This window comes from Danio rerio, chromosome 10, assembly GCF_052040795.2.
Source record: "Danio rerio strain M-AB ecotype USA chromosome 10, GRCz13ab, whole genome shotgun sequence".
NCBI classification, from domain to species: Eukaryota; Metazoa; Chordata; class Actinopteri; order Cypriniformes; family Danionidae; genus Danio; species Danio rerio.
In genome coordinates, this window is record NC_141030.1 from 10,205,223 (window position 1) to 10,231,168 (window position 25,946).

Genomic DNA, 25,946 nt, shown 5'->3' on the forward strand with positions numbered 1-25,946 from the left:
GGAGGTGTGGCTTTGGATGGCAGAGGAGGGACTGTGTTTTCAAAGCTATTATGCCAACGGTTAGCATTTTTGAAGATCACCTACTGCAACTTTAATAGTTTTTATATATTTAATAATAGTGTGTAACTTTCACTTAAACTGTACCTTTTTCCCTTCAAATTTGTATTTACTTTTGTAATATCTATACATATACATTATAATTAAATTAATTATTAATGACATATAGATATACTGTATCACCTATAAAATTAGAAAGACCTAAAGTTTATTTAATTTAAAATACATTTATTTACTTACCTTTGGCTTAGTCCCTGAATTATCAGGAGTTGCCACAAGGGACTGAAGCACCTTTATTTAAAATTCTATGATTTTATTTTAGATTTTTATTCCTAGTGACACAAACACACTTGACTTATGGCTTAAAAGTTTGAAGTCTGCAAGTTTTTTTTATGTGTTTTACTGCTCAGTTAGTCTGAGGAAAACAAAAAGAGTAAAAATACAATAACAAAAACATTCATTTAAAATAATGTTTTTAAAAATAAAGACATTTCAAAAATATGTTTTCGATTTGAACGCATTTAAAATGAGTTATTCCTGTGAATACAAATACTACTTTAAATTTGTCTTTAAATCTGATGCCAAACTTTTGAACCAAAATATAAAGTATTGCAAAATAAAATACAGCACTAATATTAAAAACAACTTGCTTCAGACAAAATGCTTCGGCGGACAAATGTTCTTAATCTCTTCACTCAGTATTTTATCAAGAGCAGAAGTATATTTACCTAATTCCCTGCATCGTGCCTGGTTAGGTTTTTTTTTTTTTTTTTTTTTTGTCAAAAGCAGTGACACAAGCTAACAACTTCAGCGAATCAGTGCCAGTTTGTGCTTGGATTGACACTGGAATAATGAAGACATGCAGTGGGTATTGTTATAGGCCAGTCACAACAAGAGAAGAGATCACTCGCACACAACACACACTCGCATCTGAGTTGTCAGAACATTATTCTTCATCTCTCCCACCCAAACAATACATAAGGCTCAACTAGCTAGTCGTTTTTCCTTCCATAGGCTCAGTATGTGAGAATCTACAGTGCGTTAGCATCGTATTGTGTTCCTCCAACAGACAAACAAAGAGATAAAAGAAAACAAAAGCTGCCGCAGTGTAAATCCAGGACAAGGTCTGCAGGTGTTCGGGGTATTAATCACGAGGAGATTACATGACGATAACCGAACCATTAGTCTTTCATAATTCTTCTCTGGGTTTTAATCAGAGCAGCCCAGCTGACGATGAGGAAAGAGGAAGATCTGTCAGAGTGATCGAAAGCTTTAGACCGCCCTCTAATCAATAACACACACACAGAGAGAGACCACAAAAATCAACATCAATCCATCGTTTATCACCTCACAAACGTCCAAACATTCAAAAAACCGAGATGAATGTTTTTGTGCATCCATAATTGAATCCTACAAATCTGCAGCATACCGGCACAAGTGGCCATAAAGTATGACTTAAACTCTCAGGAAAATAGCAATTTAGATCTATCAGTCAATCCATCTATTCATATATTTAGAGCTTTGCAAATTATTATATAAAAAAGTAAGGTACAGGATTCCACTTTAAAAATCCTCAACCATTTAACCATTATTCAACTTCAACAGAAATATAGAAAAACTACAGAAAGAATAAAAGACAGAAAGAAAGAAAGAATTAAATAAGGAAAGAACTAAATAAAAAATAAGGTAACAAATGAAAAAAAGAAAGAATAAATAAAAAAAGAAATATCAAGTGAAATAAAGAACAAAAAAACTGAATAAATAAATAAATAAGTAAATAATAAAAAAATTAAAAAAGAAATAACCAACAAAATAAAAAAAGAAAGAATAAAGAAATAACAAGTGAAATAAAGAATGAAAAAACTAAATAATAAATAAATAAGAAAATAATAATATCGAAATAAAAAAGAAAAAACAAACAAAATGAAGAAAGAAAGAATAAAGAAATAATAAGCAAAAGAAAGAAAGAAAGAAATAACAAACAAAAAAGAATGAAAGAAAAAGAAAGTCAAAGAAAGAACTAAGAAAGAAAAATAAAAGAATAAAGAAAAAAAGACTTAATATGCAAAATAATGAAAAACAAAAGAAATAAATAAGAATAAAGAAATAATAATAAGCAAAAGAAAGAAAGAAAGAAAAAAAGAAAGAAAGACAGAAAGAAAGAACAAACGAAAGATATAATGAAAGAAAGTCAACGAAAGAACTAAAAAGAAAAAATAAGAAAGAAATAAATAAAAAAAGAAAGAAAAGAAATAAATAATAAGAAATAACAAATAAGAAAGAAAGAATAAAGAAATAACAAACAAAATAAAGAAAGAATAAAGAAATAATGAGCAAAATAAATAAAGAAAGAAAGAATAAAGATATAAAGAAATAACTAAACAAAATAAATAAATAAAGGAAGAAAGAATGAAAGAAAGAATAAAGATATAAAGAAATAACTAAACAAAATAAATAAATAAAGGAAGAATGAAAGAAAGAACTAAATAAAGAAATAAAAAATAAAGAAATTACAAACAAAAGAAAGAAAGAATAACGAACTTTAAAAAGTACCAAAAAAGACAAATAGAAAATAAAAAAATGAAATAAAGGAAGAAACAATATAGAAAAAAACAATGAGAGAAATATAGAAAAAACGATATAACTAATTAAAGTAATAATTGGCAAAATAAATAAATAAATAAATAATGAATGAAAGAAAGAAAGAAAGAAAGAAAGAACGAAAGAAAGAAATAAGAGAAGAAAAAATAACAATATAAATAATAATAAATAATGAACGAAATAAATAAATTAATTAATAGACAAGAAAAAAAGACCAAATAAAAGCAATTTGAAAATTTGAAAATAAAAACTAAACTAAATAAAACAGTTAACCAAAAATATATGTTTTATTGAAAAAATAAACATTTATCCTCTTCTTTATTGTGCTCACTAATGTAAAATATGTATTACATATTTTTCCTGCTTGACTATTTGACATTTGCATACAATTTAAAATAAAATAAATGTACAATTGTAAACGTTAAAATATAAAAGTAAAAAAAATAAATAAAATAAAGCCTACTTTTAGGAATATTCCCATTTTTGCTTTCTGACATTAAAATGACCTTGTAATCCTTAATATTGTACTACAGTTTAAAACAATCTAATACAGTGATTTCCTTAAATCAACATTAGTGGACAAATTACTGTCAAAAATACTAGAAATAAAAAAACTGAATTTTTGTAAACAGAACTGAATAATACAACAATATAAAATATTGATGATCTAAATACATGCGGGAGGTTTTTTACTTATATTAATTTGAAAGAATGGCAATGTTTCTTTTTTTTATCTTTTTGATTCATGGAATAATATATAACTATATAAAATGTTTTTTTTTTATTTTTTATATCATACTGTTATATGTGATTGTCAGTGTCATTTCATTCATGTGTGTGTGTGTGTGTGTATCTAAGCTTATGAGTTCTGGCCATCCCAGCCGGTCCTGAGATTGAGCCGTTTCTCAACAGGACAGGGCCCTTGACCCGCTCAGAGAAAATACGAGGTTCTCCTGTCGAGATCTACAAGCAATCGCTCCTCCTCTCATCCGTCATCCCTCACTCCAGGGCCAGTGTCCACATCTGACACCTCTGCTGGATGGATGAGCTGTGTGTGCTGCCACCACTATTGATTCCCTAGTCCGGATACATTCTTTCATTTCTCTCTCCCGCTGCTAACAATCTACATCAAAGAGGATGGCGTAGGGAGCAAAGCAACCAGAAAATAAGTGCTTGTGTGTCAGAGAGAGGGAGATTAAGGCAAATTGGCTTTAAGGGGATACTCCACCCAATTTAAATAGAAATAAAATTTTCCACGCATCCATAAACTGTCCCAAATGTATAGGAGTCTAGTTCTTGTGCTCGTAAAAAAAAAACAAAAAAAAAACATCAACTTAAATAATACAGAAGCACACAGTAATTTAGTGTTGTTTTCCCCTAAAATAATGGGGTATATGCACACAGACTTTTAAATTCAGTTCGCCATTTTCATGGCTTCTGGTTAATTGTAATCCCATACAAAATCACAGCGTTTAAGATCTGAGTTCTTTAAAAAAAAAAAAGAGTGATCTTCACTGCTTGGCTGAGATATGATATAAAGTGGATATCATACCAAACAAGAAGCACTGCATTAAATAATTTTTTTTCCCGCCATGTCGTTGAAATTTGAAAATTCATTTTACTTTAGTATTTTCAATGGAATTTCTGCGCTAGCCTGCTGCTAATGACAGTGCCTGCATTTAAACGGTCTTTCATCTCTTTTTATGATTTAACAACCGAATAGATGCTTAAGTCTATTTAACTGGATCTATTGTAATTACATTACAACATCGATGCTGTAAAAGGAACCTTACGAAAATCATAATATAAAGCTTTCATTGGAAGTTTATCATTGGTAGAAAAACACTAGCTGTGCATATAGCCCATAGTTGTATTTACATTTAAAGGTAGGTTATTATCGTAGGCCAGTAGGAATTACAGACGTCACAATACTCAATATAACATTAAACCGTTCAGTATGACCCTCACGGGTCAGTACGCTTATGAATATTCACTTTTTTTCACTGGTTTTGGTGGTGAAAAATCTACTTTTCAAGCAGTTTGGACAGACATACGTGTAGATATAATATTTAGACCGTCATATTAGGGTGATATAAACACACCCAGTCATTTTTTTTTTCAATTTAACAACAATTAAAACTGTGGATCAATTGGAGCAGTTATCAGGCTTACCGCAACTTGACATAGGAGTGCGGTCCCCCCGCCCACCAATATTGATTAACATCTGCGTAATAACATGTCCGGGTAGTCATGTGCATAATCATATCAACAAGACAGGACGTGCGCAAAGCAACAGGGAATAAAAGGTATCTTCAGTTTGCTAGGATCATTAATCATCATCAAATGTGATCAAGAGTGAGTTTAAAATGTTTTAAAACAGTGCATGTGTGTAATAAATTACAGCAATTTACTTCAGATTTACTTCATCACCTATGTGAGATCTTCTTCCTTTATTTCTGTCTGTTGTCTGAGCTGAGCTGAAAAATACATCAGGGCTAGTGAGATCACAAGGGCTTCCGGTTACATGCTTTTATCATGTGGATACACCCTGCGCAGCAAAAGGATGTGGCCAGAGGTGCTATAAATGATGCCATCCAAATGCTGCTGTTTCCACAGAGCTTGTTCTATTTCTTTATTTAGGCTTCCAAAGGACACGACAAAAAGAGAGAAGTGCTTACAGTTTAATGTTAATTATGTTCTAGAGAATTATAAAAATATATATAGCTAGCATTTGACAAAGGAGAACTTCCAAAATCCCAGTTCAGTACTGAATTCGGCTAAAAGCTCCTCAAAGGAGCAGCTCCATAAATTGTTGGATAAAACACAGTAGTGGTCGGTTATTCTGGTGTAATTTGAACAGGAGCGGGCAGTCTAACAATATAGCACTCCTGAGTGCCGACGTTAATTTGGAACAGCATATCTGTGATTTACTCATACTTTTTCAGGTTTACAGCGCATTTATGCTGTGCAAGGATTGTAGGCTAAATGTCAGTTTTGGCCCCACAAAGGGCCAAAACTGACATTTAGCCTACAATCCTTGCACAACATACAGTTTTGTCTGTTATTTCTCTCTTTTGGTAGTGCCCAATTTAAACGTGAGATTTTGGAAACCAGATCTAAATTTAGCAGAAATGGTTGGGTCGGGTAGAAAACTGGGCGGGTTGAGTAAACAAAAGCTAAAATAAGGCGGAGAGGTTGGGTGCAGTATAAAACCTTGCAGGAGTGGGCTGGAGTGGGATTAAAAAATTGTCCCGTGCAGATTTCTACCACACATTACATCAAAAAACTTTTCTTGCATTCACGTCTTTTACGGGCAACATTTACTTCCTGAGATTGATTTTCCTCTTCCATTTTTATCTATTTAAGGACAAATTATTTTTAGAATTCTTCAGAAATCTGCATAGTGACCCATATAATAGCACATTTACACCCTCTCCAGTATTGAGTCTTGCTACTGCCACAGACGCGCACTCAAGCATATACAAAGATCTGCAGCCTTCCAAATCACTGGCAAAGCATTTGCATATCTGCATAGAGCCACAGAATGTACAAGGGTGTGTGTGTGAGGCAAAAGGTGTGTGTATGAAGGAAAGACAGCGAAATAAACACATTTTACATCATCGCAGCTCTAATTGTTATTGCCTAAATGCCATCCTTTTAAGATACAAACCAATTCAGCTGTCAAAACGGTCAGTCACGGGTCATGGCACCAAAAACTCTAATAACAGACTGCCACCCTGACTCTACTCATGTGCTTAGCGCTCAAGTGCTTCTCCATCAGCAATAACCAACTCTAATTGCTATCAGACTTGATGCATATCAAAAGAGACTTTAAAACCTGAGCAAGAGTGAACTAGAGATAATTCACCATAACAAAAACAACATACGGTACAATTCTGCTATTCACTCACCTTTATGTCGTTCTAAACCTGTATGACTTGCCTTCTTCTGTGGAATGCAAAGAAACTACAGTAATCCAAAAAGTGCCACTTTGTCAATGCAATTGCAGTCATCAAGGTCCAATGTAACTTTGCACCCCACTGACTTTCACAGTATGGACTACTCTGTTTTGCAGAGTGCTTAAAATGACAAGAAAGTGAGAAAATATTGACTAGGTATGCACTAATATGGAAAGGTTAGCCAATACTGGTAACCTCTTATATTCAGATAGTGATAGCCTATTCCCCTGAAGGCAACATTTATAGCCCTCTTGTCTAAATTGTTTTAATTTTATAATTTTCCCAAGTGCTTTTTAAAAGAGCAAAGAAATGTTTAGAGATTTTCCCTTTTTCTCTTCTTCTAGAGAAAGGCCCAGTCCCAATTCTATTTTATACCCCTACCCATTTCCCTTGACCCTCGAAACAGAGTGTGAAGGGGAGGGGCTTCAAATTTAGATAAGGGACAGCACTACAGCACCTGCACACATCATCATATGTCATCGCAATCTCTTGCTTTATATGAGATCGACGATGGTGTTACTATATCAATATAATGTGGCAATAAGATCATGTACTGTGCATTTACACTGTGGCCATATTCATAAACACATGAAAACAATATTAACCTTATAGCAGAGGTCATTCTCAAAAAAAGGTAAAAAAAGATAAAAAGGTCATTCTCAGCTACTAGACTTATTTCATAAGGGTATTCGAGTGTCATCGAGTGATAATGTTGTGGGACAACTATACAAAAGTTATTATTATGGATTATAGATACTGAAATTTAGCGTTTTTTTAAAGCATGACAGTAAAACACGAACGCGGTTATGAATGTATTAAAACATGTGCTTGTTTGTTGTAAAATTTCATAAAAATGACAAAAAATACTAACTTGGGCATCATCCCGATTTTAGTGTGCAGCCATTTTGCCGTTGTGGCTGGTGTATTCTGGGAAATGTTCTTACCCCTTGGTTTCGAGTTTGCTCCTAAGAAATCTCCATTTCAAGGGCTATCTAACCCTTCCCCTAAGCCCAACACCTTTAACCTAAAGATAATTGGGACACCCCTTCACATGAACGCACAAAGAGGGGTAGTAGGGGTAAGGGTAAGGGCTAAGGGGTAGAATTGGGATTGGGCAGAAGTTTTAATCCTTTTAGTTTTGCTGGAATAAAAGTAGATTTATATCTCTTTTTTTTAAGTCTTACAATTTCAAAGGTCAATATTATTAGCTCGTTTACATTATATATAAATATTCTATCTATCTATCTATCTATCTATCTATCTATCTATCTATCTATCTATCTATCTATCTATCTATCTATCTATCTATCTATCTATCTATCTATCTATCTATCTATCTATCTATCTATCTATACTATAATATTTTAATTTTTTTCCCAATTGGCTACAGAACGAACCACTGCAGTGCTAATTTCCCAAGTTAACCTAAATAACCTAGTTAAGATTTTAAATTCCACTTTAAGCTGAATACTAGTATCTTGTAATATATTTAGTGAAATAGTGTGCACTGTGATGTCATAGAAAAGACAAAATAATTAAGAATTAGAAATTGTTCGAAATTCGACTATTACAGTTTGTTTACAAGTGTGTTGAAAAACTTACAATTTCACAGGAAGGGTAATAAGAATGCCTTCAACTATACATAGAGTTGAAAAGAGGGGAAGAGGCCAATTAATATACAGTGGGGAAAAATATGTCGCCATTTTTCTCAGAAAACATATTTCTAAAGGTGCTGTTGACTTGAAATTTTTCCTGAATGTTGGCAACAACCAAAGAAATCCATATATGCAAAGAAAACAAATCTAATTAGCTTACAAATTAAGTTGTGTGCAATATAATGAAATGACACAGGGGAAAAGTATTAAACACATGAAGAAAGAGGGGTGTAAAAAGGCAGTGAAAGCCCAGACAGCAGCTGAAATCTCAGTAATTCTTCAACAACCCTCTGCCCTTCCTTATTGTAAATGAATATTAGCTGCCTCAGTTCAACATCTACATTCCCAGGATGATTACGATGAATACAGGAGGGAAATTTTAGCAAGACAATGATCCAAAATACAGCCAAGGAAACTCTCAAATGCTTTCAGAGGAAAAAAATCAAGTTGCAGAATGGCCCAGCCAATCACCTGACTTAAGCTCAACATAAAATACAAATTAAAGATCAGATTAGATAGACAAGATCCACAGAAAATTTCTACACTCTGTACATCCCGCTGTAAATGGATTTTTAATTTAAAACCTTAACTACAGCAAAACCATTAGCAAATTGTAATCGTAAAATATCCTCTTTTTTTCCTTAGTGATGAACTCCCACACTGCCAACATCTTGTCTTGTCCACTACCCTTAACATTTGTAAAGGGTGATTCTTCTGTGTTCGACGTGCAAAATGTAAAATCCATATTTTATCTGCTTTACTATACTGGGCCAATAAAGACAACAGTAAAAATAAACAATTACTAGCCAGAACTAATATGGTCACCAATATATCCTGTATGCCTAATAATGACAGCACTCTTCCTAATGATCGGGTATCCCTCTAACAGAGATGAAAGACATGAAAACACCAGCCACATGCCAATGGAATTACACCCAAAATGCACTGGGCTGCTCTTTCTGTGCAGGCCGATAGCAATATGGATGACATAACGCAAAAACAGTCCTGCTCTACCTTGTTCAAGACTAAATATTCGGTATCACCCTGTAACGTCCCATTTCATTAGCAAACAGCATTTCTTGTTTTCTTTGAGGGAGTTGTGTGTCTTTTATCTCTTTGTGTCCACTCTTTTACACTCGTCCCGTTAGCGGCCCTGCGGGTCAAGAGTCTGACAGACCGCAGACCATTCAACCTGCTGCTGAATCAGCTTTCTTTCTGTGTGTGTGTGTTTTGACTATGAGATGAGTCCAGTGGTGTGTGTATGTGAGCTTTGTCTGAATGTCCCTGAGAGAGTTCTGAATGCAGAGTTAAAAAAAGGAGATTAAAGCTTGCTCTACTAATGGACCACCACTAAAAAATGCACACACAGACACGTTCATCCATCCCTCCCCTCACCTCCTGCTAAGAAAAAAAAAGAAAAGACAGAAACCGCAAACCTTGCTCCTCGGTCTCACAGTCGTCTTTAAACTGCGGAGAGGTGAGCGTCACCTTCAGCGTGAGCTTGGGTTCTGTTGTGGTGCAGACTAAGATGGCGGCCTCAGGAATACACTGCTGTACCTCATACTTCTCCTCCGTCAGCTTCTGCAGAGGTCAGAGGGTAAAAGTGTAAAAACAAATGACTCTGACTTATTTGCAATAATGGCTTTATAGTAGTTTTGAAATAGTTCTTGCTTAGATCAGTTTGATTTCAGTTTAGACTAGTTAAACTTTTTTCAAACTAGAATATAAATTAGGTTAAAACGGGATTGCCAAAAGTATAAAATTCGGTACCAATAGGTTCATTTGTCTCTAACATTTGAGCAATGTTGAGTGCATTCCTAAACGTGCGTTCTTAAAAATTTCTGTACTAATTGGTACCAAACTTGTTACTTTTGACCAGTTTAAAACAGAAGGAATGATGATTTCTATGTGTTTGTTTTGGCTGGAAAAACCTTTTACCACAATGCAGAATGACAACTTTATGAAACTCATTCAGATCACTTTGTTTTCAGTTTAAACTAATTGAACATGTTTACAACTACATTTAACATTTGGAAATGATTTGATGCACTGTGTAATCAGGGCACTCCAATCTGCGACTAAGTGGCTGGGTTTTTATAAGTTTCAGTATTAGTTTTAGTTTTTTTTTGTAAAAAGGATTTTTGTTAGATGCAAGATTCAAAATGATCAGAATAAATATTATCTTAAAAAAGATCCTCTCATTTGAGCCCTCAGTTTACTCGCGCTGCAGTTGCTCAAGTTTAGTTCAGTCACAGCAGGCTGCCATGTACTGTTTGTGTTAGGGTTACCTGCTGAATCACGCACGTGCAGTATTATCAGTTCGCCGGTTCTCAAATCTGATCTCTGTGTACTGTTCTAATATCTGAATAACTCAGGAAATTGATTTATTTCGAGTCAGAGGGGGGTATCAGGCTTGTTATAATACAGTAAGTAGTTTGTAGATGAATGGTTACTGAAGACGCAAATTGTTTCAAATGATCAGTTCAATTTGGCTAACTTTTTATTGTGAACAATTGTTTTTATTATTTTAGTTTTTGTTTAATATAGACAGCATAGAGCGAAAGACCATATCATAAAACCCCAAATCACCACCCCCCACCCAGGTAGACTTGTTCTATAATGACACAAGTTAAAAGCTTGCTTTGTAATAATAAAAATAATAAAAAAATAAAGAAATAAAGAATATTGTAAAGCCAAATACAGAGTAGAAGTTAGGCAAGTACAAATAAATAACTGTTACATCATGAGATACATATAGACCATATAAACAGAAAAGCTGTTGATTAGAAGAAAGAAACAAAGGATTTGACCATATCAAAAGCTAAATTCCAAGACTGTTGAAAGTTCCATACAAATAATAGTTTAATTTGGCTTACTCATTCAACCGGTTCACTTACAGTAGAAGATCCGGTTAGAAAGAACGATTCGTTACTAGCAATTACTAATACAAAAATAAAACCCATTATTGGGCACAAATGTGTTATATTAATACTTTTAAGTTTCTTCTCAGGTCATATTTAAAGCTGCTACTATGCTGCTCTCATGTCCACTCTCAATTTTTTTTCACAGGAGCAGGACTGGCTTGATTTGCCAATGGCATCAGGATTACAGACTCTGGGGTGCCGTACAAGTCAAACACCTGACAGCTCAAATTACACTGTAAAAAATGCAGGGTTCCGCACAATTCATTCATGCTGTCCCACCACAAATTGATTGAGCTACCTTAACACTTTTTACAAATTTATGTAGATTGAACATAAAAAATTAAGTTGTCCCAATGAAATCTCAAGAATTGTGTTATTCAGCTCAATTTAATTAAGTAGATTGAACAAGTAAAGAAAAATGTTTTTTGAGTGTAAACCAAGTGTGCCGCAAGCCTGCGTTTGAGTGAAGGTCTCGGCCGTTAGATCGCCCCCTGGGGGCTGGCTGCAGTACAAGTCATAAAGCCCGCCTCCTCCGTGTTAATGAAGGAGACTTGAGCCCAAATAAAAAAAATTATTACACTTGCAATAAAATGTCCCGAAAGATGGTTTTGGTCGATTAAGGCACTAGTTATTGTGCTGAAATAGGTGCAGATCTTCATTTTTGTAAACAGTTTGTTTTTAGCAGTAATTTAGTGCTGGGCGTGTCATCGTTATTGACAGTTGTGATTGACAGTTTCTCAAAGCAGCGCGTCTGAGCTTCGGCAGGAGACTGAAATGTTATTATTCGATTTCTGTGTTATTTTACCATGACAAAATGAGTTCAGCAGTAAACTATAGTTTCTGACATACATGATCGTGGTGGAACACTGTTTATTCGCTAAGTTTAGGGCTTTTTTCGGGCTTTATTAGTTTGCTGATACACGCCTAACCACCCAGATAGCAAAACACAGTTCCGGCTAGATTCTTGCCTGCCGGAGACTTATCCCTTAGAGCTCAGACTGACTACCTCTGCTGGACCTACTTCGGATGCCTGGACTCACTACCCGATTCCAGCCCGAGTCAATCGAGCCAGATGCGGCGGCCGAGCGAGCCGGCGCTGCCGCATGCGAGCCGGAATCAGCCTGCGACGCCGCGAGTAGGTTATGCGCTGCGGTCCGGAGCTGGCGCGATTTAATATATAAAATCCTCATATTTGTTAACGTTATTACATCCATTTGTGTTTATATGACAGCAAACGCATGCTGAGAAGTTCGGGGGGCGTGGTTGATTTTACATAAAGCGTTTGATTGGAAGCTCGACTCTGCTCATTTTCGCGGCTCCTCCTCTGGCTCCATCAGACAATCCTTCTGCGCATGCCAAGGCTCCAATTTCAGCAGTCTTTTGCGACAGTTTGTGCCCGTCAAGCAGGCGTTTTGCCCTCAAGGCATTCAATGGGAAAAAGGGCTGTCGCGTCGTCCATATTTTTTACAGTCATTGGTGTAAACAGATTTACTTCTGAAAGGCATACAGTAGGTTTATGTATGAAATACAGTACATTACTAAATACAAAAACAAAGGAGGTTTTTGCTATAATTTTAGTTCGTTTCAGTTAGTTTTGCATGTACACAATACAGTTTCAGTTAGATCTATTTTAATTTTTTTCGTTCGTTTTCGTTAACTATAATAACCTTAATACCCACTTTATAATGAATCTCAACCATGCAGCATTGAACATTGATTTGAATAAACAAGATATTAAACATGGCAATTTTATTTTGGTGTACTCTATAACTATACTGGCAGCCAGATCCAGGCTTATTCAGAATTAAAAGTCTCCATGAATAAGGTTAATTGTCAGAAATGTGGGATATTCATATCAAACTATATTATATAATTTAATTTAATAATTAAAAAACTATATAATATAACATATATTAAGAGAGTAATGCCATTTAATTACCGTATTATTGTTGATACGTCATTTTCATTTGTACTAAATGTCATTAGGTTGTGGTTATTTCATAACAAATCTCAAATGTCAAAAAGTGCTGACACATACAGTACTGGCCAGGAATCTAGCGGTTATGTATTTTAGTATCACATGTCCACAGCTGCTCCCATCCCCACAATGCCTTTACAAGCATGTTTATGAGGTGGCACATAAACGCGCAGATGCTTGCTTTAATGTAATCCAGTTTGATGTGGGGGAAGACTCCGTAATCCGTTCAATTAATTCAAGCCACACACTTCCAATCCGCCTGCTCTTTTCATGTAAACCAGAGATCAATTACAGCTCCCACTGCAGTGACCCGAGTGTGTGAGTGTGTGTGTGTTCGGACATACCGCAATGCAAAGCAAATTTTACCACACACATTCACACATTTGAGGAAAAAGCGAAGGCAGGAAATGTGTCTATCACTCAACTGCTGATGCAACAGCTCTGACTGAGAGAGGAAGGGGAAGACAGGAAGTGGAGGAAGGGAATGTTGCTCCATTAAGAACAGATCCGTTAAACGGAGACTTGACCTGCTGGCAGGACAGTGTGCTTTAATGGGGTTTGTGTCTGGGGTCTTTTATATGTGTGTGTGTGTGGGTCACCGCTACTGATCGCCCCGTCACCACAGCCTGTCCGAAGTGTCTAATTAGGGAAGCTGGTTGCTGGCAGGTTTTCATTAATTACACATGATGAATATAAATAGAGCAGGTCTGTTTTTTGGGTGTTCGGCAAGGTTTCATTTTTTTTCAAAACACTGCAGGGCTGTTGGGTCTCTTGTGGGTCACATGCAAATACGTAATCACAGAAGAGAATTGGTAAACAAGAAACCACAATGTGATGTGATGTGATAATTACTCCCACATAAACGCATATTAGTGTGTTGGTCATTTAAAACCTAAAGCTTACCCATTTAAACAAGTAAAATAGCAGCTTTATAGCACAGATAATGTTTCACAAGCACAAATTAGATTTTTTTTAATACTATTTTATATAAAGTATCATTTAATTCTTCCCCATATATACCATTAATTACTGTTTGCCTATGGGTACAAAAGGGTTTTATATATACAAATAATTCCTTTTTGAGTTTTATTTACATGCTATCATACACCCGGCACAATGCAGCACAAGGCGCAACGAAAATTATATTTGCTAGTTTCAGCTCGACGCAAGTGTCATTTTGTAGTTTTGCGTCACGCTATTTAAATAGCAAAAACATTTGCGCTCATTTGTGCGTCCATAGGAATTCTGGTTTTAAAAAAGAGGTGTGTTAAGGCGCATATCTGGCGCGTTGTTTTTTTGAGGAACTAAAGTAGACTGTGCAATAGGCCAGCTTAAAGCAGGTCTAAAGTCCAGTGCAGAACGATTTAGCTGTGCGCCTCGCTTATTGCTTAATACATACATGATGTACAGCAATACACAAATATCTTTACAAATAAAAAATAATTAAAGGATGAAAATATTCCAATAATTATTATTTCATACATAAATATAAAAACCACTGCCTCCATGCCTTCTTCATTGGGGGGGGGGGGACATTCATGCTTTTGTGTAATGTTAAATATTATTAGCATTATTGTTTATTATTTGCATATTTATTATTGTTTTATAAAAAACAAGCTTAGATTTGACCACCTGTCAGGTGTTAGATCATATGAGGCATAGCATATGTATTGGGATATAACTTTGTTGTTTGACCACACTTCGCTATTATTTTTTCATTTATTAGTTTGCTGGAAATTAAAACTGAACTTAGAAATAGTTTTGAAACTAATATTTGCACATAACAAAGATTAATTGTGTAGGCTAATGGATGTCTGTGCGTACAGCACCGTCTCCTTATCCACAAAAGAGCGAAAGAGAACGTGAAAGTTAAGGGGCCCAGCACAATGCGCGACACAATTGCTGTTTGCTAGTTTCAGCTGGACGTTTGCTTTTGTATAGTGTTATTAGCAGTAGTAGTATTTTTTATTATATGCATATTTATATTTGTTTTATTAAAAACAAGCTTGGATTTGTCCAACTGCATGTGTATTTGGATATAACTCGGTTGTCTGACCACACTTAGATATTATTGTTCATTTATTCGTTTGCTGGAAATTAGAACTGAATTTAGAAATAGTTTTGAAACAAATCTTTGTGCTTCACAAACAAAATTAATTATATTGTAGGCTATGGATGTCTGTGCGCACAACATCTTTCCTTATCCACAAAAGAGAGTGAAAGTTAAAGTAATGAATGAGGAGTTTCATCTCTCATTCTTGTGCTGTAGATGGTCTGTTTAACTGTTTGTGAACAAAAAAAAATTGTGATTACTTTTTCATACATTACCCTTTTAAAATATTTTTAAACATTTTTCACAATTTTTTTTATAATAAAAAGATATAGAGAGAGATGCAGAACTATTTTCCTATCTGCATTAAATATTTTTTACAGTGATTACAAAGATCATCTTTAAAACAATAAATACTTTCTGCATGAAATTTGTACAAAATCTATACTAAAATAAAAAAAGAAACACAAGTTAAATTTTTATGAATACCTCCTCATGTACAATGAGGCGCAGAGAAGCTGACTTGCTCAGAGAAAAGCTGTTGTCAACCAATATTGTTTAATTCAATTTTTGTTTGACTAAAAAGTCAAAATACAATAATTTTTGGATACATTTTGTGTCTGCTGTTTTGTAGTTTATTTTGATACACTTAACATGGAGGTATTTGGTATTTTATTTTAAAATACATTTCAATGTATTTTTTGCCCAAATCTGCTTTTATAGCATTAAAATTATTATTTAAAAATATCTACATTTTTTGTCAAAAAGATTTTTATGTTTTACATTAGAGCTGAACAATATATTGTTTGAGCATGAATATCACAGTGTGTGTATCCACAATAGTTGCATTGCAGGATTAAATTATTAGATAAAGTTTAAAACAAAGATTTTATTGCATAAAATTAGTTATGCAATAACCATGTTATTTTACATTTAATTGTTTAATTTCTATATTTGAATACTGTTAGACTCTTCAGAAAACCATAAAGTATTGTTTGTCATTTTTATTTTTGTTGAGTAATGCTGAGATATATATATTTATATATACATACATACACACACACACACACACACACACACACAAACACACACACACACACACACACACACACACACACACACACACACACACACACACACACACACACACACACACACACACACACACACACACACACACATATATATATTTATATATATGCTTGTAATTTACTCCACTTTATGCAGATGCAAAACATAGAAAAAGTCTTTTCAATCGTGTATTTTTGCTCAGTCGATTTAAATGTATAATATCTTTCTAAATAGATCCATTCAAATCATCTGATAAAAAATAGATTTATATCACAATATATATCGCAGCAAAACAAAGCATCAAAATGTCAGATTTTTGCAACATTATGCAGCCCTGTTTTACATTTCATAACTTTATTACGTTTTTAATGTCTTAACTTATATTAGGGTTTAATATTTGTTTCAGTTTTAATAGTTTTAATATATTAAAAATGTATTACAGTTTTATTTCAGTTCACAAAAATAATAGTAATTTTTTTGAGTTAATGACTAAATAATGAATAAATATATAGCAACATATGTATATGTATCATAAATGATAAAAAATAAAAAACTTTTATCAGTACATTTTCAGAAAACAGTACTGCAGCAATCGCTTGGCAGCACATTAGAACAAATCAGTCTCACATGCACATTTAAATGAGTGCATTATCATAACATAAGCATCACTGTTAGCCAGCAACTGACTCGAACCAGAAGAAAAAAAGTGGACAATCGCAGACAAGCATCTCTTTTTCTTCAGGGAAAACTAGCTGCAGTGAACCGCAGTGCAGTCTTTCAACAGATGAAACGCGGACAATAAAAAAAAGTGTCTTTTGAGTACATATTTAGCCACAGCAGATCAAAGCTCCTTTGGTGATGGAGGTTGTGCGGTCAGTGTTTATTTTTGTAGCTTGTGTGTATGGACGCAGCCAGGGTTTGAAAATTAAGCATTGTCAAGAACTATGCAATAATAATATCTGCAAATGTAACTCATTATTTACACTAAATTATTTAATGAAACAGTCAGATAGATGGTTTATTTCAGATAATTAAACACAATTTTACAATTCAAACATGTCAGAAGTTTTGATGTGATTATTTTCAATAATAAGGATTGGTATGAGAGAGAAAGTTTTGGATTTATTACCATTTCAGCTTTTCTGGCTATTTCATGGCAAAACCAGATCAAATTTATATCATTTTATAAAGATCCTTTTTCCATTATAATAAAATATACATTACAGTAAAAACACATAACAGAAATAAAATAAAATAAAACATTAAATAAAAATCTAAATACATTTAAAAAAAATTTAATTTAAATTATACCTTTTTTAAACAATTTAGATTTTAAAATATTTGCTTTAAAGTAGGCATGGGACGATAACTGTTTTTAAGGTATACCGTGGTTTGGTAAAATCAAGGTTTTAAAACCACCAAATTTGATTGCAATATTGTTCCTGCAGTATATATAAGATTTGTTTTTGTATTTTAGGACAATAGTATCTCCAGCAAAAGAGATATCCAAAGATGCTGTTTTAAATTGTAAATAATCAGTGCTTTTAAAACAAATGAAAACAGCAAAGTCAATAAATCATTTGTATTATTTAGCCTGACATGTTTACTGTTCTGACATGAACATAAAAACATCTTTTTTTTTTTTTTTTTTTTTAAAGCTTTAGTTGGTAAATTACCACATTACATATCTAGTTTGTTGGAGTACTGTTCAAATACTTATACTACCAGATCAGCAGATATACTCCTACTTAAGATGCCATTCAATTTTTCATTTTTTTCACACAGTTAGGTTGATCTGCTTTCTCCATTTGTAAGGCATGAGCTTCAAAATATAATACATATGAAATCTGTACCATCTATTGCTATTTTAAAAAAATTTTTTAAAGATTGTCAATTTAGAACAGTGCATATGTTTTAACAATTGATTATGGTTTATACTGTTTTTGTGTGTGTCTATGTGTTGTGATATGTATGTTTTATGCCTTTGTCTTATGCTACCTGTCTTGACCAAGATTTCCTGGTAGAAGAGATATTGTATCTCAATGGTACATTCCTGGTTAAATGATTAAATTAAAACGAATCTAAAAATAAAATAAACAAAATATAATGTGTTCAAAGGGGGAAAGTTTTCGTTTTTTACCTTAGACATTTAAAAAGAGGATATTTTAGAGCAGTAACCATAATAGCGTGAAACGTTCGAGGTTACTAAAGTAACCCTTCGTTCCCCGAGGAGGGGAACGGAAGCACTATAAGTGGATTTGATTGTAAAATCCACGCATTGGGAGGTTCGGTTCAGAAGCTACTCGTCTGAAAGAGTATTGAACGGGCCAATTAAGAATGAATTGGCAGCGCAAGCCTGCGCAGGTGAGCGGCATAAGCAATCAACTGAGTATATAAGCTCACCTGGCGCCAGCAGACGCTATCCTTTTTAAGCTGAAGAGACTTTTAACAGCTAAGGGACAGTCATTATGGCGACGGAGTATAGTGCTTCCGTTCCCCTCCTCGGGGAACGAAGGGTTACTTTAGTAACCTCGAACGTTCCCCTTCGGGGGGAACTCCAGCACTATAAGTGGATTTGATTGTAAAATCCACGCATTGGGAGCCCATTGAAAGCGCCATAATGACTGCACCTTACCAACACCCACCATGAGAGAGCGGTCAGGCAAGCGTGACGCACCCAGATCACGAGAGGCGTGGTCCTCCAACGTGCCCTTGGCCCTAACTTATCCTACTTCAAAAGAAGTTTTACGGAATAGGTATCTTTTTTGGGAGTCGCTAGCGTCTAGATAATTCTAGGAATACACGACAGTACGTTGGGAAGCGTGCCATCCCAGTAGGGAGGACGCTGCGGAGACCATCCGCACCCAATAGGGGGAACAATGGAATTACATATGGACTAACCCTGAAAAGGGGGAGTGCGCATAAGAAGGTGGTTAGCAGATAGGGAAAGCACGGGTCCGCCCAGGGGGGGAACTTAACCGTGGCGGAAAAGCATATGGGGATCACCAGCGGGGATCGGTCATAGCAGGCACCTATACCCAAAACGCGGGCTGACCAGCGGGCAGACCTACTACGTAATGGGCCAGCAAATGACTCCTCCGCTGAGTCAGTGCTGGGGGCCTCGGAGGAATCTGCAGGGCTCACCGAATGGGGAACTTTACTGACAGACAGGAGGGTGCACATCTCTCCGTGTTAGGGAAAAAAGGCACCGCAAGCGTGTACAACACCTACCGAGTTGTTTCCTCAATCACCAAAGGTACCTAACACCCTTGAGGAAACCGGCTCCACTCGCAGATTATAAAATCTTGCAAATGTGTTGGGTGTCGCCCAGCCCGCAGCTCTACAAATGTCTGCTAAAGAGGCGCCACGCGCACACGCCCAAGAGGATGCAACGCTCCGAGTGGAGTGCGCATGCACTCCTGGGGGGCGCGGCTGGCCTCTGCTCAAATAAGCACAAGAAATGGCCTCCACAATCCAGTGGGATAAACGTTGTTTAGACACGGCACTTCCCTGCTGCCGTCCGCCATAACAGACAAAGAGCTGCTCAGAAGATCTAAAGTTCTGAGTACGGTCCACATAAATGCGCAGAGCGCGAACTGGACAAAGTAATGACAGGGCTGGGTCTGCCTCCTCCGGGGGCAGCGCTTGCAGGGTTACTACCTGATCTCTAAAAGGAGTGGTAGGAACTTTGGGCACATAACCCGGGCGGGGTCTCAGAATAACGTGAGAAAATCCCGGCCCGAATTCCAGGCACGAGTCACTGACCGAAAATGCCTCCAGGTCCCCGACCCTCTTAATGGAGGCCAACGCGACCAGCAGAGCTGTCTTCAGGGACAGAAATCTTAAAGATACTGTATCGAGTGGCTCGAAGGGATCAAATCGCAGGCTCGTAAGAACGAGGGCGAGATCCCAAGAGGGCGTGAGAGGGGGGCGAGTTGGATTAATTCGCCTAGCGCCTCTGAGGAACCGGATGATGAGGTTATGCTTCCCACGGTGCCGCCAGCCACCGCGTCATGGTGAGCGGAGATGGCAGCAACGTAAACCTTGAGAGTGGAGGGCGACAGCCTGCTGTCCAGCTTCTCTTGAAGGAAAGAGAGCACAACACTGATCTGGCAAGATCGGGGGTCTTCTCTGCGAGAGACACACCACTCAGTGAATAGACTCCACTTCAGGGCGTAGGCGCGCCTCGTGGAGGGGGCTCTAGCCTGAGTGATGGTATCAACCACCGCGGGCGGCAGGTTACCTAAGTCTTCCTCGCGTCTATGGACCACACGTGAGGTTCCAGAGATCGGGACGAGGGTGCCAGACGGTGCCTTGTCCCTGAGAAAGTAGGTCCTCTCTCAAAGGGATCTGCCAAGGGAGGGCCGTCGCGAGGAGGGAGAGCTCTGATATCCAGGTTCGGTTGGGCCAGAGGGGCGCAACTAACAAAACCTGCTCCTCGTCCTCCCTGACCTTGCACATTAACTGCGCGATCAGGCTCACTGGGGGAAACGCATACTTGCGTATGCCCCGAGGCCAGCTGTGGGCCAGTGCATCCGTGCCGAGAGAGCCCTCGGTCAGGGAATAAAACAACTGGCAATGAGCGTTCTCGGGGGAAGCAAACAGATCGATCTGGGCCTCCCCGAATCGCGCCCATATCAGCTGGACAGACTCGGGGTGGAGTCTCCATTCTCCAGAGTGAATCTGCTGCCGTGAGAGCACATCGGCTGCACGGTTGAGCATACCTGGGATGTGAATGGCGCGCAGCGACTTCAGCCGCGGGTGACTCCAGAGGAGCAGACGGCGGGCGAGCTGAGACATGCGGCGAGAGCGCATACCCCCCATGCGGTTGATATACGCCGCCGCCGCCGTACTGTCCGTCCTGACCAGCACGTGTTGCTGCCCCAGCACCGGAGAAAAACGGCGGAGAGCAAGGAACACTGCCAACAGCTCTAGGCGATTGATGTGCCAATGCAGCTGGGCACCTACCCACAGGCCCGCAGCTGCATGCCCGCGACACACGGCTCCCCAGCCTGTGCTGGAAGCATCTGTCGAAACAACAACATGACTGGACGCCTGTCCCAGAGGCACACCGGCCTGCAGGAACGAGGGGTCGTTCCAGGGGCTGAGGGTGCGGCGACACAGCGCAGTAACAGAGACTCGGTGTGTGCCCGCATGCCATGCGCGTCTCGGAACTCGATCTTGAAGCCAGTGCTGAAGTGGTCTCATATGGAGCAATCCGAGCGGCGTGACGGCCGCAGCGGAAGCCATATGCCCCAGGAGCCTCTGAAAATATTTCAGTGGGACCACTAACTTGCTGTCGAGCTCCCTCAGACAGTTCAGCAGCAGGCGAGCGCGCTCTCCGGAGAGGCGCGCTACCATGGTGACCGAGTCCAGCTCCATCCCGAGAAAAGAGATCCTCTGCACCGGGGCGAGTTTGCTCTTTTCCCAGTTGACCTGCAACCCCAATAGGCGGAGATGCCGGAGCACCTCGTCTCTGTGCGCAGTCAATTGCTCCCGAGAGTGGGCTAAAATCAGCCAGTCGTCGAGATAATTGAGTACGCGGATGCCCGCAAGCCGCAGAGGCGCTAGGGCACCCTCCGCGAGTTTGGTGAAGACCCGCGGAGACAGAGAGAGCCCGAAGGGGAGGACCTTGTACTGCCATGCTCGACCTTCGAACGCAAACCGCAGAAACTGACGGTGGCGTGGAAGAATGGAGACATGAAAATACGCGTCCTTCAGGTCTATGGCTGCAAACCAATCCTGAGGACGAACGCATCGGAGGATGCGCCTCTGCGTAAGCATTCTGAACGGCAGCTTGTGAAGGCAGCGATTCAAAACGCGCAGATCTAGGATTGGCCGTGACCCACCGCTCTTTTTGGGTACGATGAAGTACGGGCTGTAAAACCCGCTCTCCATCTCGGCTGGAGGCACCGGCTCGATTGCACCCTTCGCCAGGAGGGCAGCAATCTCCTCTCGCAAGACAGGGGCGGACAGGGGATTGACCCTGGTGAAATACACGCCCGTAAACCTGGGAGGCCGTTTGGAGAACTGTAGTTCGTAGCCGAGTCTGATCGTGCGTATGAGCCACCGCGAGGGGCTGGCCCGCGCTAACCAAGCAGGCAGAGCCCTCGCTAATGACGTCATCGCAGCAATCGTTGACGTACCCGCGGAGGGGCAGCAAGGAGCGGGTGTGCTGATCCGGGGAGCGCGAGGGTCCCACAGAAGAGCTGGAGGAGAGCGTTTCGCTCTGGCTCCGCACCCTGACTCCTGAGAGGGGGCTTGGGGGCTGGGAGAAGGGAGACCGTCCCCCCAGCGCCCGAGAGCCGCTGGCGGAGCATGCAAGCCCTGCGAGCTGAGAGGCAGCGCGTCCCAGACTGGCTTGAGCTGTCACATCCGGGGAAGGGAGAAAATGCTCTTTGATCGAAACTTTGGTGGCACTGAAAAGTACCGTTGGATTTTGGGCCCCGCCCTCCAGCGGGGAAAGAGCAAGTCTCCTCTTCTCCGGATGGCCTGTCTCAGGGACGCTTCGCGGTCCGTTTACCGGACTTAGCGGCGCCCTGGGCAGGAGGGGCTACTGGCTTTCGGCGTGCTCGACGCGCTCGCTTCGCCGGAGGCCAACATGTCCGCTTCAGGATCCGTTTTGACGGCGCTCGCTTGCCCAGAGGGGGCGAGCGGGTCCGGATCATCGTCGGACAATGAAAGCCCGCCCTCCGATGCCGCGGAGGACATCTGATCTCCGGTGTCAGCGAGCGTGAGAGCTACCATCTGATTAGACGGATCACTCTCAGTACCCGAAGCTTGGATGGAGCGCTTGGAGGAGCGAGAGGTCCGCGAGCCCGTGGGCGGCGGATTGTCTTTCGCTGAAGCCCTCAGATCTGCCCGAGCGCCCGCTGCAGAACAGGAGGCAACTGGGGTGGCTCGCTCTCTTACGAAAGCTAACCGCGATCTCAACTGCGCAACGGTCATGGCATCGCAGTGACGACATGAACCGCCCCCGAGCACCACATTAACATGCTGGACCCCCAAACATGTAATGCAGTGATCGTGTCCATCATCCGGAGCCAGGAAACCCCCGCAACCAGAAACGCACAGTCGGAGCGCCATCCTGAAAAGGACGTGCTGCACGACTGTGTTGCTCTTTTAGGATTTGCAACAATACGCACCGCTCTTGGAGGACCGGACCCAAAGGGACGCCAGGCAAGGGAGATACCCAGCTCGACCGTCTGCCGCTGCGTGGACTCGCTCTGGACCGGGATGAAAATCGTTCTCTCGAATGGCTGTAGATCAGCAGGAGGAACCCTCATAAGCTCGATCAGAAAAGGCTCTGAAGCGAAAAGGATAGCGTCTGCTGGCGCCAGGTGAGCTTATATACTCAGTTGATTGCTTATGCCGCTCACCTGCGCAGGCTTGCGCTGCCAATTCATTCTTAATTGGCCCGTTCAATACTCTTTCAGACGAGTAGCTTCTGAACCGAACCTCCCAATGCGTGGATTTTACAATCAAATCCACTTATAGTGCTGGAGTTCCCCCCGAAGGGGAACCGTAATATTTTTATGCAAGGTTATCATACCGTCAGAATCTTAAACCGGCCTATACCTACTTTAAAGTCTCTCCAGATAAAACTGTTGTCTGATAACATTCAAAGTACTACTACAGGCTGGATTTTACAATGTTTATTTTTTTGAGCACTAATCCTATTCTTCTTGCCATTTGTTAAGACTACAGCCTTTTATTAGTGGCATTAAATCTGAGAGTAGGTATTTGCACTTCTTTATTTTTCCAGTTAGGGCTGTTTTGGCTGCTTTTTTTGCTTGTTAATTTTCAAAAAGGTCAACATGTCTTGGGATCCAGCAGAAAACTATATTATAAAAGTTTCTTTTTAGTTTATTCACTCTGATTGAAATGCCAATAATAATAGGATGCTCCTGTTTGTAAACGATATTTTCAGTCAGTTAAAATAAAAAAATTGTGCTATTCAGCTTTTTCAATAAGTTCCAAAAACAGAGCCTCAGCTTCAGCAGTAAAAACTGAGCTTTGATCATAGTTAAGGATTGGAGTGTGAATAACAAATAAGAATTTATGTTTTAGATATGAATGCACTTGAAAATGATGGGCTGAAACCAAAAACTATGGATGCTCATGGCCGAAAACCAAAACAGAAAATCCTTTGTAATAATGAATTATTATCTTATGTAATATAAAGTTGTTTTAAAGTAAGCCTTTAAAAATGTACAGTATTTCAGTGAAAATGCAGAAGCTAATTAAATAACCATATTTTATTGACTACAATTTTTTTGACAGTGAATGAATGAAAAAGTGTCATTGCCTTGATTGCACATTAGTGCAATCACAAGCAGCAAGAACAAGTTTACTGTATAGTAATGTCCTGTTAGCACTTTGAGCGGACTTTGCTTTTCCGGTGAGCATGTGCAGTTTATGCATAGGTAAGAATGTGAAATTTCTGCCATGAATTTATGTGAAATTCCAGCGTGCGCAGGCTGATAGATTCACCTAATCTGCTCCTGTGTCATTAACTACATGGCACAGTAGATTGGTTGCTGTCACCTCTTCAGCCTGACCTTGCTCTTCATTAGTTTAAATGCTCGACATCATTTTGGAGACCATCCTCCACCCCAGCTCCACCTGTGTTTATATCTGATACGGGGGTTACATATATATTATGTTTATATTCTCAGACAGCATGTCTATGTATATACTGGCAGTAGCAGGTCTCGGTACTTGCTCTGCCATAATAAACAAAGCAGCAGCAGCGTAGCAGATTTATACCGCCAAGACCAAATATATCAACATTGCCATATACATATTCATTACCATACTAAATCCCGAGAGTGTTCGCGACAGAAATGGGTTTACGGAATTTCCCCAGAGTAGATTATATTGCTCTGTTTTAAACTTTGATCGCAACACACGCGCAAGCTCATCAACTTTGGTCGGTGCAGCAACAAACCGCCCTTGAAAGTCTCTTCACTCCCCAAAGTGATTACGGCTAGAGGGAGAATGAAACAAGTGCGCTGGACACTGCTGGGTAATAGCATTTTTCCAGCTCCTATTTATTGCCTTATTTTTTTTCTGTTTTGGACATTTTCGGCCAATTTTTTTCATTGGCTGAAAATTAGGTGCGTCCCTAGTTCTATATAATGTTATATGGATATTCATATGTTCAAGCATGACTTCGTAAATCATTAGCTAACAAAAAACTGTTGAAAAGAGTAACGGTCAGTATAGCAAATGAAGCCCCGCCTTGTAGTACAGGAGTCAATCAGCGATCGTTATTGCCTGACGATTCTCAGGGGGAGGGACTTGGACCTGTGAGTTTCTGCAGATTTTGTGTGATTCCAACATGTAGAAATTAAGCCAAAGACACTGTTATTGTTTAATTTTTTTTGTTGAATCACAATATGAAATTTAATCGGAAGTTTGGCAAGCAATTTTAGAGAATTTGATGTTTCCCCATTCAAACAGAATGCCGAGCATACTAGCTGAGAGCTGTTTTAAAGATGGCCGCCAAGTGAAATGACTTGCCTTAAAGGGACTTTGACTTAAGCCATGGTCACAGTAGAGTTTGAGCATGCAAAATTGTGTTTTAAGTGCTGCAAAAAAGGGTCGGGATAAAACAAATTGACCATATGACATAAAACATATTTTATG

At 38.9% G+C, this 25,946-nt stretch overlaps 1 protein-coding gene across 12 annotated transcripts in view; it reads right to left on the bottom strand.

The window, feature by feature from the left end:
- strbp (spermatid perinuclear RNA binding protein) overlaps positions 1 to 25,946 on the bottom strand; it is a 195,103-nt gene that overhangs the window by 48,027 nt on the left and 121,130 nt on the right. For all 12 annotated transcript variants that reach the window (XM_087270222.1, XM_087270220.1, XM_087270223.1 and 9 more), the window contains exon 6: positions 9,709 to 9,853. In XM_087270222.1, the coding sequence (XP_087126348.1) occupies positions 9,709 to 9,853 (145 nt within the window). The remainder of the gene's footprint in view (positions 1 to 9,708; positions 9,854 to 25,946) is intronic.